This window comes from Falco biarmicus, chromosome 3 (assembly GCF_023638135.1).
Source record: "Falco biarmicus isolate bFalBia1 chromosome 3, bFalBia1.pri, whole genome shotgun sequence".
Taxonomy (NCBI): Eukaryota; Metazoa; Chordata; class Aves; order Falconiformes; family Falconidae; genus Falco; species Falco biarmicus.
In genome coordinates, this window is record NC_079290.1 from 121,435,791 (window position 1) to 121,456,691 (window position 20,901).

Sequence of the window (20,901 nt, forward strand, 5' to 3'; positions counted from 1 at the left end):
GATGTGCTTAGTGATGAGTGTCTTTTCTTTCTGCGTAGCCGTACACCTGGTAATTGCCAGAACTCTGCTAGTGAAGTCGATCTTCTGGGTCCAAACCAGAATGGATCAGAGGGCTTAGCCCAGCTGGCAAGTACTAATGGTGCCAAGCCAGTGGAGGATTTCTCCAATATTGAGTCCCAGAGTGTCCCTCTGGATCCCATGGAGCATGTTGGCATGGAGCCTCTTCAGTTTGATTATTCTGGAACTCAAGTACCTGTGGACTCGGCTGCAGCCACTGTGGGGCTCTTCGATTACAATTCCCAACAGCAGGTAAAGTGTTGGCCGTTGGTCCTACCCTACCACTACAGTCTCTCCCATAGAGTCGTCATGGGGTTTGCACGAGCTCAGGCTCTTGTCTTGGGGAGAGGGACGGAGAAGACTTGGAATGGTTTCTTCATCCCTGTGCTATCCGTAGTGCCACATGTGTCCTCCTAGGGAGCTCGAGGCAGGACATCTACTGAACGCGGCCATCTATACAGCAGTCGTGAGGACCTGTAATAAAAAGCCGTTATCAGCAGCACTTTTCTGTGTATTAATTACTTTTGTCTTGGGTAAGTTTGCACTGGACAAGAGTTTTAAATTAGTAAAACCATCTAAACAAGAAAACTCCCCACCCTTCAGCCCTTAAAGTGACTTAAAGGTCAAACAACTGTTCAGCCTCGCTGTTGCAGCCCTGCTTTGGAATTTCTGCAGTACCGAGCTGGAGCCTACTGAAGGAATAATGAGTTTAAACTGTCTTGCTCATACTTGAACATGGTTTAAAACCGAAGGTCAGAGTCCAGTACTACAAAACTTTTATCTCAGCCCAGCAAGTTTGTTTGACCTTTTCTCCCACGCAAACACCCAAGCTTCTCATCCTGGACAAGTAACTGAAGTCCTTGCTTTTTGCTGTTGGCTTCTCTTGAATGCTGGGCCTAGATCCCGCAATCGACTCATAATCCGCTCCTGTTCCTGCTAGTTTGGGTAATGATTGTAAACTTTTATTGGTTTCCTTTTGTAAGTGTGATGTCCCTCAAAGAAGAATAAAAATCTTTTGTTGCAGGAGATTGTGAGGTATATAACTAGCCCTGGGTTTCCTAGAATACCTGATCTTTTTTAACAAAATAGCCTGCTGGCACTGTACTGAGGAGAGACTGCTGCCACGTTTGTGTGAAAGGCCCACCTTCAGAAAGTTACCATAGTCTTAAAAGCAATGTAAATATCTATGTTACAGCTTAATCAGTTGTTCTATTACAAAGCATGTTTGGGAGGTTAATGCTGGAAAATTTTTCAATGATTAAAGTAAATAGCTGTTTAGTTCAAAAAGAAAAACTTAAAAGCTAGTTTCAAGTCTTTGTCCTACTCTGATGTAGGACCTTGAATGCAAAAATTACTTTCCAATGAAACTTGTGTATTTTTTTAAAACAGTATGTTAAAGCTAAATGAGTGAAATGCTTTTTGAAGAACTGTTAGATATGGGAAAATAACTGCAGGAATGTGAAGCCTGTAACTTGCAGTTTGTCAGTGTTTTCTGTTTAAATTCAGGCTCATTTACAAGTTGAAGTAGTTTTTATTTGTTTCTTCGGGTCTTTAAAAAATAGGATTTAAAATGTGGCAGTCTTTGTGCCTAGTCGGTGGAAAAAACAACTCTCGAAGGCTGAGCTGGAAGGCGTTCTGGTTCAGAAGTGCTTGCACTACGGTGCTCTGGCTGGCCCTTTAGATAGGTGGCTTTTATTCTTCTACATGGTGGTTTTTTTTCTTCGTTGTGTAGAGTAGATGGGTAATATCCACGTAGAGCTGATGTCACCTCCATGTAATCATGCTTAAAACTTTCTGCTGGGTTGCCTGTGAAGCTGAAGTTCTCTCTACTCTCTTTGAACTGTGAATTTTGGTGGGGAGCAGGAGGTTCTGGTGCTGTGAGCACAGCTGCCTGCCCACCCCATCTCTATGGCCCACTTAGCTCCCACCCAGGTCACGCTGAGAATAAGCAAGCCAGGCTATGTAATGAGGACTGTTATTTCAGCTTTGTTGCAATAGCAACTAAGACCTACAGTAAATGCAAGCAACAGGCTTTTGTAAGCAGAAGTGCTGTAGTAAAGGTAAGGATTCCTTCTTCCACCAAATGTGACCTCTCAGTGCACATTTGTGTAGCTGCAGTGTGTCTTGGCTCAGAGTTGTGCCCATTTTCTTAATATATGATACTCAGCAGCCAGTGTGTCTTGGTATTTGCAGTTATAGCCTATATGAAAGGAATCTGTCTTTCGGCAGTGTAGTTTTTTCCATCTTTTGTCAGATGGAAATATGTCCTGAACAAAAGGATCTCATCTGTAAAAGTGTCTTTCTCGGTCTGTTGGGAAGTGTCAATACTTTGAAGGGATTACAAGCAAGTACAGCTAAAAGCAATATTAGGAAGGGAAGGTCTTAACCACGTGTAATCGGATTAGAGAGGGCAGATGCTTATATTGCAGAAGAAACTGGTTTACAGAAATCTAATCTTACAGTGTTCCCATAACTGTATAATACAGTCTGCAATGTTGTGGTTTCTTGGAATTCCCTCAATGAACTCCCCCACGTGTTTTAAATGATGCTTCATTTTGTATACATGTGTGAGGGGAACATAGCCTTGCTTTTTGAAATGTTGAGTGATCCTACTGAACTCCTCTGAAACTGTGTCAGTTTGTAGGTTTTCACTCTGAATGTCATTTCTAATAGGCTAAAATGCACCGTGTGTACTTTTTTTATAACTTCAGCCTCACTTTGTAAATCCTAGTTAATGTTCATGTTAAAGAGATTTCTTTTTTCCACTTACTGGAGACCACAATTTAATACTGATAGGTAGTTTTTTTGGAATATAGGTCTTCTGCTTGTCAGCAGATGGAGACAGTGCATTGAGGCTTTAATAACTCTTCCTAAATACATAGAGTTGATGATTCGCAGAGCTCATGTGGTGTAGGGGCTTATCTGGCTAAGTAAAGCCTGAAATTGTGATCGTTTCTGTTGGCTCTGCTTCCTTGTATATGCTACAGGCAGTATGAAATCTGTAGCTGCAAAAAGGTTTTAGCTGCTCACACTGAGTTTCTTCTGGGAGAGTCTAGAGTCTGGGTTTGCAGGCTGGCAGAAACTGTGATTTAAAGCAGGCAGAGGGAGAGGTCGCTGATTTCAGTTGCTGCCTCAGTGTGTGGCTTAGATACCAACGTTTATCTGACCCTTCTTTGGAAGGGAAGCTCCATAAAGATTTGAAAGGAGACATGCTGCAGGCGGAAGGAATCCAGCCCTTCCTTCTCCTTGCAACACAGTGTGAATGCAGAATGTTTGTGTGTAGGTTTAAAGAAGCTCAGGAGTATTGTCCGAGGAAGTAAGTGTCTCGAACTTGGAGCTGAATCTTTAGGTTTCTTTGACTTGAGGATGCAGACTTACTCTTAGTGGTTTTCTTGAGCAGATGAAAGGACCCAGCCACTCTGCTCCTTATTCCTCCCTACTGCAATACCAGTAACTTCAGGTAAAGGGGCATCTTTTCAATCTTCCTCTTTGAATCTTTAGGTAAACTTGTAACAGCTGCTGACAGCAGCCATTTGCAGAGCATTTTGAATGCTGTGGCTTGATTTGAGCAAAAGACAAATGCACAAAGCCGGTGTGAGGACTTGTACGTCTGGAAGTCAAATTTAGCAGCCGTCAGCTGTGCTCACAAGAAGGGGAGAGAGACAACAACAAAAAAAAAAACCAACCAGCAGCAGTCGGTGAAATACTTATACTTTGAGTAGTTGTGGATTCTTCTTTCTTTGCTTGGTTGGGTTTTTTTTTGCCAGTACTTCCACTTAAAAATAGATCAGTGAGATGCATTTGGGAGGTGTGGAAGTCATCACACAGGTAAACTGAGCACAAGAAAAGGTGTTTTCAGAGAAGATAAGTGCTTTTTTGCCCTTTAGACAGGCAACTAATAATCTAGCCACTTTCTCTGCTGTTTACCTTGGTGGAATGCATAGTAACAGACTGTAAAAACAGATCCCAGGGAAGCAAAAGTATATGAGGATTGAAGGTTTTGGTGAAGTGTTTGCAACTGAAGAAAGCTAAAATATTGGATTGCTGAACTCATACAAAAATAGATCACAAAACCACGGATGGCTGTTCTACATGTATGTACACCCAGGAGTGAAGCAGTTAAGAGGATATATTTTTTTTCCATAGCTGCTCATGCTGATCAGTGAATGAGATGTTGCTGGAGGCTCCTACAGAGCCAGTATCCCTCGGTCCGTTTTCTGTAGGTCATGTTGTCCATGATGTCCTTCTTTTTATAAATTAAAAGATGTCAGTAGATCATTTGATCCAGCTACTAATGACAGATGCTATGCTAACAGAGATTACACCCCTTAGAATTACTCAACTTTGTGTAAGCGTGAAGTTATTGTTGAATGACATGTTTGAAAAAAGGAGGTGGGGGGGAAGAAAGGTGGTTGTGTCTAAAGACTGCTAGGAGTGTTTTATGGCCCTTCTGATGTTAGGCCCAGGGAGGTTATAAAGTTAACTGAATTTGATCTGTTTCTCCCTAAGCAGCATTACAATACTCCTTGGATACCTGGAGGGGCCCCAGCATCTTAAGGGATGAGCAGTCTTTGGGGAAAACAGTTGCGACTAGGTTTTTGGCATGCAGAAGATCAATTCTGAATCCCCTAAGTACTGAGTTTCCACTGGGTACCGATTCCCCCCCCCCCCCCCCCCTTTTTTTTTCCCCCCCCTCCTTCTGAACTTGTAAAAAGAGAAGAAAATAGAGGTAGACTATTGCACATCTCTTAGGATTTTCTGCCTAAAAACAGCACAGTTGCTCATCCTGCTTTCAGGAGGACCAACTCCAGTTTTTGCCTGTTAAAACCCCCCTCTAATTTTCTAAATGATTCCGTGCTTCTTCTTGATGGTTGTATATTTCTGCCAAAAATTTAGGCAGAATTATTATTGCCACTTCTGACAGCTGAAGTGGCTCACTTGTCTTGTCTGAAAGGAGGGCAGAGATAATAGGCATGAAAATTGTGTGTTTAGGCCTACTTTTCTCCAAGTGAGTGGAGAGAGAGAAAACATTTATCACAGCGGTTTGTGAAGTCATCCACACCTCAGAAATGATCACTTTTGGAAGTAATTGGGGGTGAACATTGCTTCTGGATAGTTTCAGAGTGGCTGTTCAGCTTGCATATTTTTAAATGTTTTAATTGGAGCTGAGTGATGGTCTGCTGATGGGTTGATTGAGGGAGTGTTTCATTTGGGTAGAGGCAGAGAAAGCTGGGGAAGTAGATTTTTAGTAAGGACCTAGATGAATGGGAAAAAAACCCCAACCAAACCCCTAAGCAAAAATACTAATACTAAAAAACTAATGTAATTGTGTGCTGCGCTTTTTTTTTTTTTTTTTTTTTTTTAAATTATTGAGGATGACTGTTCTCAGTAATATTGCCCATTGCTCCCTGAGCCTGTAGTGAGGTGTAAGCTGGCAAACTTGTGCATGCTTGGGATGGCTTAACCAAATAGTCACCAGGTCTGGTTTCTGTCTCTAGTGAGAGAACAGCTTATGCTCCTTGCCTGGATTCATGTGGGAGATGCTGGAGATAGAAGGCTGGCAGGTAAAGGAAGCATTTGATCTGGGGGTTTGTGAGCTCCTGAGGCTGGCATCCCATCTGATGGTTCTTTAGATGGCTCTGAAGCCATTGCATCTTGCCATCTTCACTCCTGCACCTGACTCTGCAGCCACCCTGCCATCCTGCTTACCACTTCAGACCGTCTGGGACGGTCACATGGATTGTCTGCTGGTGTAACTGTGATTTCCCTGTAGTCACTGTTGTTCAAGATCTGGAGGTGCTTGTGGTGGCTACTGGTGATCCACAGGCTGCAGGCAGGGGTTGTGTGTTTGAGGAGGAGCTGGGGAAAAAACGCCTTTCAGGCATTGCACAGAGAAAACCCTGGCTTTGGTTTAGCTGTACTTCAGAAATAAATTTTTTTTTCTTTCGGGTGGATTATCACAGGCAATTGATTTCAAAGGAGTTTGTTTTTTTGAATTCCTCTTGAAATATTTCCCTTTAAAGAGGAGTGTCTGTAGTTTTGAAAATAAATCTAGTGTAAAGGAATTGCTTTAAAAGGAAGTAAGAGAATGCTTTTTGTGCATGAGTAAAGGACCATGTTTGTGCTTTTTTGTCCTTTCAGTTGTTCCAAAGACCAAATGCGCTTGCTGTTCAACAGCTAACAGCAGCACAGCAGCAGCAGTATGCGTTGGCAGCTGCCCATCAGCCTCACATAGGTAAGTCTTGCCTTTAATACATTACATTTTACTAGACTTTTGCTAATCCTCAGAGTATATTGGAAAAAATACCAGTGAAAAAAGATGGGTACGTTTTAGAGAATCCTAAATATGCTTTTGCAACTGGTAATCAACACACAAACAGCAGTATATTGCTTGAAGATTTACTTGAAAAATTCTGGAGGTATCTCTTGCACACTTTGAAAGCTCTAGAGCATTAATGTCTGGCAGGAGTGATACTCTTACCCTTGCTGAGAGTGCTGTTCAGTAATGAGAGCATTTTGAAGTACTTGTTCTGAGTGACGTGTGAAGTGAGGGGAAAAATGCACAATTCAGTATACATCTGAATGTGCTTCCTGTGGCTCAGCTGCCTGGGATCTGACTTGAAGTAAAAGATACATTTTATGCAAACACATGATTAATATTATTAAGAGTATAGATTAAGTGGGAAGAAAGCACTTCCTGTGCATAGAAAAACAGAACTGTAGAAGGGCTACTCATGTATGATTAGAGTTAAACTGTCTTAGGGTTAAATATTTTTAGCACAATAAGCAATTTAAGTGGTAGTTCTGCCTACCTGAAAGCCCAATACAAATTTGTTGGGACTCTCCCACCTCTGTGCCGTGTGTACTTACTGGAGTTCAGGGAGAGACCTGAATTAGAATTATTTAGCTTTTTAACTTACTCCACCTTCACCTCCCCTCCACGCCCCTCTCCCGCCCACCTGTAATCTCTCTAATGATTAAACTGTTTCCTTGCAGAGGGAGGTGATGCCTACACGGCAGTGATAGTTCCCTCCAATGTTGCCTGTACACTCCTGAGCTCCTTCCAAACCAATTAATTGAAGTACTGTTATTGTGTAGTGGGCATGGAATTCAGAAAGTAGAGTAGATTGGTTCTTGATCAACTTGCTACAGAAAATAACAGAGTAGTAACAAGCAATTACATAACATTAATATCTAGCTGACGTTTAGTCACCTAAACAGTGAGAGTGTGTCCATGCTGCGGAGATACCTGAGCAAGTATGGATGTTGTATATAGGGTATTTTGCCACTTCAGCTTTCCTTGTGGGGCATTGCGTCCTTGGAATTAGGTTTCTTTTATGTAAACTATATCTTCTATATGTTGTTCTGTTAAGGCTCTGGGAAACACAGTGGTTGCTTACTCGTTATAGAAAACAACCTGTAAAAAGCTTGAAAATACTAAAGCAACCTGAGTTTTTGTGTTCATCAGCTGGGTAGCCAGAGGGGTTTTGGTAGGGCTTGAGTTCTAGTTAAGTTTGTTTTTACTGACAGGTATGTTTTCAGCAGGTTTAGCTCCTGCTGCCTTTGTCCCCAATCCGTACATCATCAGTGCTGCTCCACCAGGAACAGATCCGTATGCAGCTGGACTTGCAGCAGCTGCGACATTAGGTGAGATACTTCAGTTGTCTGTGTATTTGTGACCATTTTCTGTACCAAAACTGCTCTTGAGTCTGATTGTGAAAATTAAATACTAGCACGTTGTACTTTCTGTGGAGAGGTAATTGTATATCAGTGAGTTGAAACAGAATTTTCTTGGAAACCCTATTTTCTGTAGATTAAATGTGATAATTCTTGTGTAACAGTTGCTATGGGCTCTATCTTTGTTGAGGATAAACAAACAGAGCAAATCTGAAATGGAACACTTGCAGACATAAATGTTGCTACATGTTTGGGGTTTCTTGGTAATTGACAGTAGAGAGAGATACCTTTAAAATATACTTACTAAATGCTAGGAAGATGGAGGATGTATTTTCCTGCCAGGAAGGTTGTATCTCGTTGCTGTTTAGCTTGATTTACTGTAGTGCCTCCTGCAAATGAGATTATTTTTTTTTCCCTTTTGCAAGAGTCTGTTAAGAATTTATGCTTTTTAGGTTCTCTAGGGGAAAACATCCCTTATCTGCTGTGAGGCTTACACTATGAATATGCAGTTTTCCAGATGGCAAGCAAAGATGGTGGCACTTGTCTTCATGCAAGATCTTTCTCCCAAACGTTTGCGTATCAGTTTCCAAATTCTTTCCAACTGTCATAGCCAAAATTGTTGTATGTTGAGATGAGAGCTCGGCAAAACAGCTTATCAAACAGTGTGAAGAACACATTGTACGTTGAACTTTTGCTGCATATGCCATAAAGTTCTTGCCTAAGCATTGAGGACAAAAGAAGAATGTACTTTCAGAAGAACATTTTTATAACCATGCTTTGCTTTCCTTGAGCCACTGGGAGAGGAAACCTTCTACACTTTAAAAACTGCTAAGTTCAGAGTAGTGGTGATTTTTAATGGAGCCTGCACACTTTTACTGTGTTCTGTTTGCAACTTGTATGCTCACTGCAGATCTCTTCCACTGTGGGATAGCTTGTACCAAATCAAAACCATAAAATGTTGGGTTTACATGAATATAGTGCGCTGCCAAACAGCCTTGTGGTTTGGTACGTGACTTTTCAGCGTATTTAACAGCTCTTATGCAACCACTGCTTAGCTTTTAAGCTTTGAGGCCAGCATCAGGTCAAGCTCTAAAACGGGATTTCAGCAACTGTTACCCAGTTGGATGGTATTTTTAATGGATCATATGGATGTATGTAAAGAATCAAGATTATAAGGTGGAAATGTGGGCTTTGGACTTCTTGGCTGCTGTAAATTTTATATGCAGATTGCATAACAATGCAAGATTTTTAGGTAACAACATGTTGTTGGCAAACAAGTGAAACTGTGATTAAATGGAAGAAAGCCAAGAGCTAGGGTACAAGGATATTTCTAACAGTCCAGGAGTTTATGAACTATCATGTGATGCTGAATGTGTGGTAGTGAATGAATGACGTGAACTCTTGGTGGCAAATGTAAAGTAGGAAGCTTGTCAGGACGTAGCGGGGAAGTAGTACTAGAACACAAGCAGTTCCAGTTCCAGTCAGAAGAGGTGCTTTGTAACTGATTACTATAAAAAGAGGATTGTGGTTGGCCTTTTTGCATCACCTTAGTGCTGCTAAAGCTAGTGCTCAGTCTTAAGTATTGCGCTGAAGTTCAGGGGAGCAGGAGGTCAGCATCTTGATTTCACAGAAGCACCACATGTAACTGCTGCCAGATTTCTAGGAAACAGTAAAAGTGTTTGCAACAGCTTCCCCCCTACCCACTCCCTTTTTCTCAGCAGCACTGAAGCTGCAACTGCCTGAATATCTGATCAGGGCCTTACAAATTTGAACTAGGAAATAACATACCCCAGGATACCTAAAGCATCCCAAAACTTGGCATCAGGATCTCCATTTGAATAGTTTTAAAACTTTCATTCTTGAAAGCAAAACAAAACAATTATAATGCGCTGCAGTGTATAGTGTTACACCACTGAGAAATAAAAGTTACTTCATCCATCTCATTGGGCTTTGGACCCTAACAGCTAGAAATGGCAATGTGAGAAACTTCTGGTTGATGTTTGTTTTAGGAAAAGCATCTTTTATGTCTAGGCTGGAGCAGTTTTGAAAGGCTTTTCTCTGTAATGGCTGAGTGCAGGACTGAAGGGGTGAGGGACAATTTAGATGTTTAGAGTTATGTATAAAGTCAGAAGGCCTCTGTGATCCATATGGGAGTGTTAAATTGGAAGGACTTGGAGATGTTTATGAGATGGAAGAAATGAGTTTAGAGTTGTTGGTAGTTTACTGCTCACAGTTACTCTTAGAGCAGAGGGGAAACTTTTGTGTGTTTTATGGCAGAGATAATTCTGTCAGTTAAGATTCTGCCGTCATGGTAGCTTTTTCATGATTTTAAGACTGTCAGCCCTGTGATAATACTCTTTTCTTCCCAACAATAGTAGCATTTTAAAAAAATTTGAATGCAGAGGGAAGGGCTTCCTAGACTCAAGAAAAAAAATCACTTGTGTGTTTAAACTGTCTGGAAGATACTGCTGTCTTTAACAAGTGTTATGAAATTGCTTTCTGTCATTTGAGAAAGATGTTACTCAAAAAAAAAAAATAATCTTGCCTTTTGTAAGACAAGTTGGGAAATGTTGATTCCCTCTGAGGTGGTGTGTTACAGGTAGAAGTGTTTCTGTTCTTTGTAGAGAAGTGGATGCTGGAATAATCTGCATACATGAAAAACACAGTGCTCCTAGACTGAAGGTAGAGTCGGTTTGGATGTGTCTGCACTATGATTCTCAAGCTTGGGTTTCTTAGAAGCCTCATTCACTTGGTGCTGACCTGTGTCCCATGCAGAGCCAGCTCAGAGCTGGAGACAGGTATGGATGCATGCACATACCGCCTAGGACTGGGGTTCGGGGGAGCACGTACAGCTGGCCCGTCCCCAGCAGCCTTGGGCCCAGTGTCATGCCAAGGGTGCCTCTCCTTTCCTGGATCTGTGCTGGTCCCAGGCGCTGAATGGCAGGGTTTGCATGGGGCTGCACCAGAGCTATTGAGTTCAGCTGTTTCTCACCCCCATCCCTAAAAAGACCCCACTTTGTGGATATCTGTGGGTGCTGTACTGGTGATTCTGAAGTGGTGGCCTCACAAGTCACTAGTAATTGATAAAGTTGCTGTTTGCAGCCTTTTGTTTTCAGCCATGAGGTTCTTGAGGCTATTTTAAGCTGGTGGTCACTAAGTTTTTGTCATTGGCAAGAGGGGGCTGGCTGTTCCTGCAGAGAGCAGGTATGGCTTGTGCTTAAAGAGATTTGAGGGTGAAGGCTGACATTAAAAGCAAAAGTTTTGTTATGAGCACACTTAGAGATGGATTTGCTAATGTTTCTGAAAGGAATGTTTGTGGGTGTCTGGCCAGTGTGTGAGATGTAGTAATGGGAATATATGATTTCAAAGGCACTGGAATGGCTTGTATTTTCTCATGTATGCATGTCTTTAATAAGTATAAAAGCAGGTGCAGTATCTCCTGAAGTAAAGAAAAAATCTGCATGTTTTTATAAGTCTGGCTGTGATGACACTTGCCCTTACTGAGAATAATGATCGGTAATGAGCCTCACCATGTGCTCAAATGAGCTGAGCCAGACTTGCAGCTCTTTTAAGCCCAGCTGCCTGCAAACTTCAAAGTCTTTGTGCCTCTTCTTCTTTTAAACACCTAAGGCTTTTGCAGATCTGATGAGCATCCACTAACTAGGAAAAAAAGCCCCATCTAGACTATGCTTGTTTGATAATTAGAACTAAGATTAAAATAACCCAGAGAGATGCCCAAATTTTGCCCAGATAAAGAGTATTGCAGCAACTTCCTAGTGGCCTAATGGCAAACACAGACTAATTACTTGCATAAAATGGAGCAGTTGCGACTATTTTCCTGTTGAGTGCCGAAACACCCTAGCAGTTGGTATCTGATCTGCATTGACTGAATATAAACAGTTTATAACCCACCGATTAGCTATGTGTCTGTAACTACTTAAGTCAAAATAGGCAGTACCATTATGGGACAGATTCATTTTCTGCAGCTTTTTTCATTTTAGCTACCACTACTCAAGAATTTCCAGGTTAGAAGGTAAGAAAAAAATGGTTGCTGCTCCAAGACAAACCTGAGTAAGACAGACAGGTCACCTTCTCAGCCTGACAGCGTACTTTACACTTTACTGTGTAAAGATTTACTTTACACAATAAATCCAGCATGGGTGGATTTTGTGGCAGAGCTTTAGTGTGAGATTCACACCCAGCTGTTCAGCGTGTCTAATACCAGGCGCTTCAGCAATGCAACAGGGTACTTGTAACATCTCCCTGCTGTACGTAATGCTGGGCACATGTGTTAATGATGCTACAAAATCCTAAATTTGAGGAAAGTATGGTGGTTAAAAATAAATAATAAGAGTAACTATTACACTTCTGAAATAATGCATTTAATATTTAATTATTAAATACGAAATTAGTCTCTTGAAGTGCTGCTGATTCTCACCAGTCTGCTGAATTGGTAACAGGAGCACTAGTTCATCTAGGCTAAGATCCAGACTGCTGCACAGTGGATTGCTTTTGCATTATGTAGTAGTTTGAGACAAACACATGTTACTGTATAAAAAACAGCAACACCAAAACAATACTTCCTATTTCCCCCCCTTTGTCGTACCCAGTTTATACTCAGCAGTGTCTTTTTGCATCTCTTTTTACTGTCATCCCTCGTTTTTGAGGGAATAGTTCTTAAGTCTCTTGAGGCAAATACTTACCTTACCTACTGTAAGGTATAACTAACAGCAGTACTGAAATAACTTGGTTGAAACTCAAATGCTGGCAGTCTCTTGTAAAATAGAAGCTATTTTTACTCCATATAAGAGCAGGCATGTGGTTCAAATTCACTGAAGACTTGCTTATTCTACAGCGTCAAACGTGACTGTGGCACTCTACCTTAAAAAGGCTACCATGCCATAAGTTACTCCTACCGTGGGGAAGGAACCCATGGGATAGGTGATGTATTTGTAAAGCAAAGAAGATACTTCTACTTTTCTGCTGACCTTTCCAAAAGATACAGAACAGACATTAAAAAATATTATTGGATTCACATACATGTTACATGGTGGGAGGGACTCTACCGTTCAGCGTAGTGTACTCACTGCTTCCTCAGCATTATGCCAACTAGAACTGTTTAAGGATATAGGCTGCCATTCTGCTGTTGCCAAATTAAGCATGTGATGTCCTGAGACTTGATAAAACACAATGACTTTTTAAACGTTATGCTTTTTCTGGTACTCTCCAAGATTATTGGTTTGGGTTTTTTTTAAGCCTCTTAAGTTTGAGGAGGAGGATATATGAAAGCATATAGGATCATACAGGCTCTTCCGTGGTGGTTTGCAAATGTGAAGTAGGACCGAGTGGCTAGAAAAATAACATTTTAAACACTTGAGAATTGATGCTATCCAGCTATGAAGAGATCTTCTTTATTTATTGGGGAGCTAAACGATAGATGTTGCTGAGCTGTGAATGTCATCTGAGATTAGAATAGACTTGTATATCTCTGTGTTTAAGCAAGTTTCCTTCTCCTTTGGTTAAAGATAAGCTTTTGTTCCTTCACTGTAAAATTAGGGCACAACAATAAAATCATGGAATTTCAACAGGATCACTAGTAGCAGAATTTGACCTCATCCAATAAGGTAAAAGCAAGTAAAAATGAAATTTCAGGTCTGACTTTAAAGGTTTTTAAAAATGAGTAATACAAATGTCAGAATCCTTCCATGTTTGCAAAGGATTTAAAGCAGATCACCTTGAAATAGGATTTAAGCCAAATCTGATGAGCAGGTATTTTTGGTGAGTGTTTGCTGTGTAATGCATGTCACACTACAGAAGCTCACTGATTTCCTTGGTGTTTCAGGCCCGGCAGTTGTCCCTCACCAGTACTATGGAGTTACGCCCTGGGGAGTTTATCCTGCCAGTCTCTTCCAGCAGCAAGCTGCCGCGGCTGCTGCTGCTACTAATTCAGCAAATCAGCAAACCACTCAGCAAACCCAGCAGGGCCAACAACAGGTAAGGGGTAGCATGTCAGGTCATCCACGGGGAGCAGAACAGCTTTCAAGACCCTGATTTTTTTTATTTTTATTTTTTTTTACGACTGCTCCTGACCCTTAGGTAGTTTTAAGTGAGAATAGTCTTTGACCTCTTAAAAAGAGGAAAACAAACATCTATGTGTTCTGCTATGTGATTTGTACATCATGCACATGGGAGGGTAGCACATGGGCATCGGTGGTGGTGAACTATTGTGTGTTAATTCTTTGGAAAGCAAGTAAACTGATGGGTTTGTGAACACCTGCAGTAGCAAACACAAGCTGTTGGTGTGTGAGTGGAAATGATCATTTCACCATCTGTTTTTGTGCCCATCGCTGAATTTGAAGGCCATGCAGATAATGTGTGTCAAATACTAAATGTCAGTAAGTGTGTTTTTATCTTCAGGGTGCTGTCCAGTCTGAAAAGCTTTTTTTGATGAAGACTAGCTTTAAAGGGCCAAAATAACAGCAGAATGGATTGGTTTGGCATACACATATGAGGACTTGGAGACAAAAGATGAGTGCAAAAAGAAAACACTGGATTTGTTATTTTTGTAAGGTGAACTGTGCAGCTGTTGTGCTGTAGTCTGCACGAAAAATGGGAGAATTTGACACCTAAAAGGACACAACTAATAAACTTGATGACGGGTTTTCATATAGTCTGCTGTTACCCCTTTGTGTTAGAGATTAATATTGAGATGGGTATCTGTTGTATAAACAGTATTTAAAAAAAAAACAAACCACCACAGTGAAGAGGTCACACTGGGGTTGGTAAGGGGAAGTTTTTTGTACATGCTTTGTAAATGGTATGTGTGTGATGGGGTTAGCACTGTCCACTTCTTCTGTCTTAATCCCTTGGCATGTTGGATTATATGGCCTGTACTTTTTCTTCTGTTGAAAATTGTTACACATCTTTGTGATAAATCACTGTGTAATTTCTTCTCCGGGGTTTTTTAGTTTTGTGGTTGGGTTTTTTTTTCTATACTTGGAATTTAACTAGGTTAATTTTCCTAATTTCAGTTAGATAAAATAAGCATTTTAAAGGTCTGATATTTAAGTTGTTCCTCTGATGTTGACGACACAAATATGAATCTAGCAACTGCTGGAGCAGAAGTTGGAAACTGAGAGACTGGTATGAGAATTTATAGGGAACAATAATTTTCTTCCTTTACTAAATGTTTTACAGAATTGTGAGAGTTCAGATTGTTAGCTTGCTATTTAAATAAGCATTTTAAAAAATAATGCAAACTTTCAGACTAAACCGATAGTTGCTAAACCCGAGTATAATGCTGAAAGGATGAGGCATGTCCCACCACCCTTGTTTTGGTTCTTGTTCCCCATGGACATGCATTTGGATATGCTCCACTTTTCTCCTTTCAGACTCAGCAGAGCCTGTAGAACAGGTGTCAAGAACTGGACTTAGGCTTCTGTAACCTGGCGGGTTCTCTGACACAACCCCCGCTAGTTTTTCATAATACTCTGTTACGCACTGGTCCTTGCCTGATGTTGGCTTTATAGAGTTTTACTGGCCTCTGTCCCATGGTACTTCCTGCTTGGAAGCAAAATGGGTTCATTATCCTGCTGAAAATCAAGGTGGCTCCTTTCTCATAGTATCACAAAGCCTTCCTTTTCTGGTCCTTGTGTGTTTGAGATGGCAGTTCTAGAGGATTGCAATTGGCAGCTGAATTTATTAGCTTCTGCTTTGAAAGCTAAAGCAAACCCCAGTGCTGGGTAGTATTATAAGACCTTTGCAGGTAATCAAAGCAGTAATGATTCACACCAATGATTCTAGACCAGTGATCAGGAGAACACTTAGCTCCTGACAAAGTTAGTCATCAAACCTCCCACACGGGAGGTCACAAGCAGGAGTGTGTTGAGCAGACCTCTCGCATGTACCTGTGCGCACAAGTAGAGCGGCGTTAAGGGTGTGTTAAAGCCATTTATGCTTTGACATTCAGATTGGGAGCCTTTCCCAGTAAGGAAGGTGTGTGCCAAGAGAGCTTCTGAGAAAGCTTAGGGTATTAAAATAAAAAATATCAATCACCAGTAGCCTTTATAATATTTCTCATTACTTTTATAGGCATGAAGCAAGCCCAAGTGGGGATGATCGGTATTATTTTTGATGCAAACCTTCCATCCATACGGGGATACAGTGTGTACTTTTTGGATGAATTTTTTCTAAGTGCTGAGGCAAATGTTTTTGGAAATCTAGAGCAGTGATTATGGACAGTTGATTTGTATGCTTACGACATCTTAATAGTGAATTTATAAAAAACCACTAACCTTTCCCTTCCTGCAGCCTACCATCCATTGCGTACATTCTGTACGGTGCCCTTGCACACTGTGTGTTTACCAACCAGCTGCAACTTGTGAGACTCCCTAGACTGGAGAGTTTGTGTTCAGGCTTTGACAGGGATAGCAAACTCTGGGATGCGTGTCTGAATCTGTTAACTTCAGGAGCCTCTCCCAGTTTCTCAGGTTGCAGAGTTGTTTTTTTTTTTTTCTTTTTAATAACTTTTTTCAGTGACACACACAAAGTTACTTTTTGCAGCAAGACATGCTGAGTACCAGAGGATGGCTTTTTTAATAAGCTGACCTCGCTAATGGGTGCAGACTCTTGCATCACCACTTTGAGTAAAAGGCTTTTGCAAACAAAGCCTGTCACAGGTAATTACAGGAAAGGTCAGTTTGCCGTCTTCCCTTTTGAGAGCAACATGTGCTTAAACCACAAGAGCTACGTATAAAAGATGTGTGTGATCTTTGGTCATTATTTCCAATGAGTAAATGTCATGTCACTGGGTCTCTTGTTTTCTGTGGGGGCTGGCAGCTTGGAAAAAACGATGTCACCTTGTGTCACCAGTCCCCAGCTCATAAGTCAGGCTTTTTAAGGTTTCTGCTCAAGTGGGCTTTCAGCAGTGCTTTTGTGGCAGTGACCAAATTTATCTGGGATGGGGCAAACATTTCTAACAAAGGATGAGTACTGAAGGTATATCAAAAAATAAAAGAACTCAGATGATGAAGCGCTGCCAGATTATACTCAGTAAGCTTGAGAAAGGATGTATTATTTAATTTGGGTCTTCCGCATTTACCCATGGTAGTGGTGCCAGGGCTTGTGGTGGCGAAGGCAGCTCTGTCCTGAGTAAAGGGGAAGGGTTGTCACACACCAGTTGTGCAAGAACTTCAACTAGATTGCTGCTGATGCTCCTGGGTCTGGTGATTGCGGCTTGCTTCTGGGTCCCAAAATAAACAGCTCCATGTTCCTCTGTCTTCTCCAGGTTCTCCGTGGCGGAGCCAGTCAGCGTCCTTTGACCCCAAATCAGAACCAGCAGGGACAGCAGACTGATCCGCTGGTGGCTGCTGCAGCTGTCAATTCTGCCCTTGCCTTTGGACAAGGGCTGGCAGCAGGGATGCCAGGTAGGGGCTCCATGGGAGCTGCAACTTCTTCAGTGCCCAGGGAGATCTAAGAACATTATATCTTGTGTCTCTGCATGGTGTCACATTTGCCTGACATTCAACAGTATTTTGGGTTTTGGGGTTTTTTTTCCCCAGTTTTAATCTGTGGGTATACAGGGCATTTTTGAGAGTCTGTTAGATGTGAGCCTACCTACCTATGCAGCATTTAAGTTAAATCAGGGCTTAGATCCCTGAGTCACAGCTGAAAACAAATGTTATCAACTGTATTGCTGTCTGGGCGCATTAGCTGCTTGTGTACTCAAAAGAATTGATAGCTCCTATCGAAAGTTGATTTCAGATTTTGTTGTGGATCATGGTAGCTTATATGATCCTTATTTTAAAACCTCAGAGATATCTTAGTCCCATTCATTAGCCTTGTCTCTCAATACCTGCCAGGTGTTTGACTTGAAGGGGAAAGTCCCTATCCTGTTAATGATTACTTCCAGGCAAATACTAGTGTTTTAAAAACAAGAAAATCAGTAAAAGAAGCAGGGTTTTATTCTATATTATAATTCTGCAAGAGAGGAGCTACTGTATAAATTCTAACTTGGTTCCATGAGGCTGTGTGATACAAATGCTTTCGACGCTCAGTTATACAGACTGTTACTGTCATGGCAAAAGGGCAAACCTAAGTGTTTTGAATAATGTGCAGGTATGTCCAGCTGGTCAATGTAAAAGAGGATTATTTCGACCTCAGATCTCCTTGTTGGAAGTGTCACATGTTTACACAGGGTTTTTTTTAAGGTTTAAGAAGAATGTTGCTGTATTAAGTTACAAATAACATGCATGTTTCCAAGCAATCTACACATTTTCTTAACCCTGCATTTTTGGGGTTTTGGGGATTATATTTGCAAAGCAAATATTCACAGGAGCATTCTCTTTGTGACTCCACCTTGGAGAACCACTTCACTTCCAGGAAAAAGTTGTATTTAACTGTAGAATTATATAGTGAGGTACCTAAACAGCTATATACTGCTGAAAGTACGTGCTGTGTGTTATCACCAGCATATTTGATTTAAGAGTTTTTATTTATGTATCATAAAGTATTCTTTAATATATATGCCTTCAAAATACGTAACTTTAATTTCCATGTCTTGTTTGGGGGTTTGTGCACTCTGAAAACTTCAGCATACAGTGGGAGAGCTGGAAGTGCAGTGTGTTCACATATGTGAAAAGCCTCAGCACGTTGTACTTATGACAGAAAATAAATAGTGCTTTTGTATTTTAAGACCCTTTTTTTATCTGTGTAACTGAATTTACACTGAAGACAATGCTAGTGCCATAGGTTCAGGGAAGGAAAAGAGTCTTCTTTACCTGAAAGTCTTACTACTGTAAAGTTGTAGACTGTTAAGACAGAATCCCCTCCCCCTGGCCCCAACCTTCAGGAGAGCAAAGCTGTTGTTGCTTTTTCTTTTTCCATTCAGATTTTGCTTCAAAAAATCCTGTTGCACCATACTCGTCAGAAGATGATTGATCTGCCATGTGTTGCATTGCTTGTTACCTTACCTGTGCACCTGCAATTTGCCTCTTCAGGTTACCCAGTGCTGGCTCCTGCTGCTTACTATGACCAAACAGGTGCTCTTGTGGTGAATGCAGGGGCCAGGAATGGCCTAGGGGCCCCTGTCCGTCTGGTAGCGCCCGCTCCAGTCATCATCAGCTCTTCTGCGGCTCAAGCTGGTGAGTCCCAGTCCCGTCAAGTGAAAATCTGTTCTGTCCCTGGCAGGGGGTGGACCTGAATTCCTCTGGGCTCTGCTGGCAATGATGACACACTTGCCCTCACTGAGATCCATCGCAGGGATTGTTGTTGAGAACATCCTCTGTGCTCACTGTGGGCTGAGCCTCCAGAACAGCCTCAGAGAGGTGGCGTCGTGTAAACTCTTAGTGTTTTTGCAGAGTTTTGTGACAGTTATTTAAATTTGTCTGCTGTTATCTAGCTTTCCACATAATTAAATGTTTTAGCCTGTGTAGGACTCCTGAATGATCACCTTGTATAAAATGTTACACGCCTGGCCTTTGCCATGAGTTGTTTTGGGTTTTATTGGGGTTCTTTGGGAGTTCAAGGCTTTGAAAGGATTGTTTTCAGTCAGAATCTGCGTGTGTAAGCAGTCTTTGCCAGTGTTAGTTACAGGTTATAAAATGAGCCTTTTAATTGTTTCTTTGTTTATTTTCCTTGTTTATTTTGCTTTTACTTTGGAACTGGCTGATAAACAAAATACTTGGTTTTGACATTCTTAGCACTGCAAGATTGTGTTTTGTGCACTAAAGGACAATTTTGCGTATTTCAAAACTTGCGTTTCTTAGTTGGATGTTGCTAAGTGTGTGGCTGTTAATGATTTGAATCTTAGTTCTCAGGAGAAAGGGAACTCTTTTGTATGTTTGATCTATGTAGCTCTAATACTACAAGCAGCATGATAACTAGGCATTGTTGGTATTCAGTAGCTACGTGCAAGACTTGTGGAGTTCAGGTATAAAGTAAAGAGACTATGCAATTTGACACGAAAGAGAGTTTTTCATCCTGAGAGGAAAGAAAAAAATCTATAGTAAATAAAAGGAACCTGCTAAGTTTTAACTTGCAAAACTGCTATGAAAATGGATTTTTTCAGTCCATGCTTCCAATTACTTTCTTTCCAGCGGTTGCAGCAGCTGCAGCTTCGGCCAATGGTGCAGCGGGTGGCCTGGCAGGAACGACAAACGGACCATTTCGCCCTCTAGGAACTCAGCAGCCCCAGCCCCAGCCCCAGCAGCAGCCCACTAACAACCTGGCATCCAGCTCGTTTTACGGCAACAGCTCTCTCAGCAGTAATTCCCAGAGCAGCTCGCTTTTCTCTCAGGGCTCTGCCCAGCCTGCCAACACTTCCCTGGGATTTGGAAGCAGCAGCTCTCTTGGTGCCACGCTGGGGTCTGCGCTGGGAGGATTTGGGACCGCAGGTAAGAACAGCAACTTCTTCCTGGGGAAAAAGGAGATCATCAGATAGCTCCAAATGCAGCTAGGGGGCTTGTGAGCCACTGATGCACTGAGCTGCTGAGCTCTCCTCTTCATGTATCTGAGGTTAAATGGAAATTTTCTTTTAGGGACTACTTTGGTTTTCAAAATCTGCAGCTCTTTCTGGTGCAGATTCTTTTAGTAGATGATACAGTTAGAAGTACTAAAGCAATGAATTTGTTTTGTTATACATATTATCAGTCGTTGCTTTGTTGCTACAGATTTAAGTTTTTGAACAGCTTTGAATTTTCTTGCCTTTACCTGCATGTGCTCAGTGGAGACACTGGGCTAACAGGAATTGGCTCGAGTGGTATCCATCCGTGTGCTAACTCCTACCTCAGAATAATGGCTAAGTAACTTTTCATGATTTTAAAACAACTGGTCTGAGGTGGTTTCTGTGCTTTGTTCTGTGAATTGTTTCTATCATACACAAAAAAAAGTCATTTATTGTGGTTGTGAGAAATGTTACGTATATGGTTTGTTTTTAGTTGGGTTTTTAGGCAGTTGGAGACAAAGATTCTTTCAGAATAAAACCAAACCAGAAAGATGTCTGTGGTTTGGGGTTTTTTTTTTCCTAGTTTTGTGGGTTTTTTTGAAGTAGAACAATTGTTTTAATTACTGCTTAGTCTTAGAGGTAGTAATTATGTCCTGTACTTTTCTGCTTTCATCTGTGTGAAGGGCAAGTTAAAACATGCCTTTTGAACCTGCTCCATCAGAAAA

At 41.4% G+C, this 20,901-nt stretch overlaps 1 protein-coding gene and 2 non-coding genes across 14 annotated transcripts in view; all 3 read left to right on the forward strand.

Annotated features, from left to right (window-relative positions):
• PUM1 (pumilio RNA binding family member 1) overlaps positions 1-20,901 on the forward strand; it is a 79,586-nt gene that overhangs the window by 39,612 nt on the left and 19,073 nt on the right. For 7 of the 12 annotated variants that reach the window (XM_056330101.1, XM_056330090.1, XM_056330092.1 and 4 more), the window contains 7 exons: positions 39-309; positions 6,199-6,292; positions 7,588-7,704; positions 13,577-13,728; positions 17,021-17,159; positions 18,732-18,875; positions 19,830-20,126. In XM_056330101.1, coding sequence (XP_056186076.1) covers positions 39-309; positions 6,199-6,292; positions 7,588-7,704; positions 13,577-13,728; positions 17,021-17,159; positions 18,732-18,875; positions 19,830-20,126 — 1,214 coding nt within the window. The remainder of the gene's footprint in view (positions 1-38; positions 310-6,198; positions 6,293-7,587; positions 7,705-13,576; positions 13,729-17,020; positions 17,160-18,731; positions 18,876-19,829; positions 20,127-20,901) is intronic. The other 5 variants (XM_056330095.1, XM_056330099.1, XM_056330100.1 and 2 more) reach the window with 2 other exon arrangements.
• Positions 11,209-11,290, forward strand: LOC130147098 (small nucleolar RNA SNORD103/SNORD85). Its single transcript, XR_008821116.1, has one exon. It is a non-coding gene; the product is annotated as a small nucleolar RNA SNORD103/SNORD85 (small nucleolar RNA).
• On the forward strand, positions 18,950-19,041 carry LOC130147099 (small nucleolar RNA SNORD103/SNORD85). Its single transcript, XR_008821117.1, has one exon. It is a non-coding gene; the product is annotated as a small nucleolar RNA SNORD103/SNORD85 (small nucleolar RNA).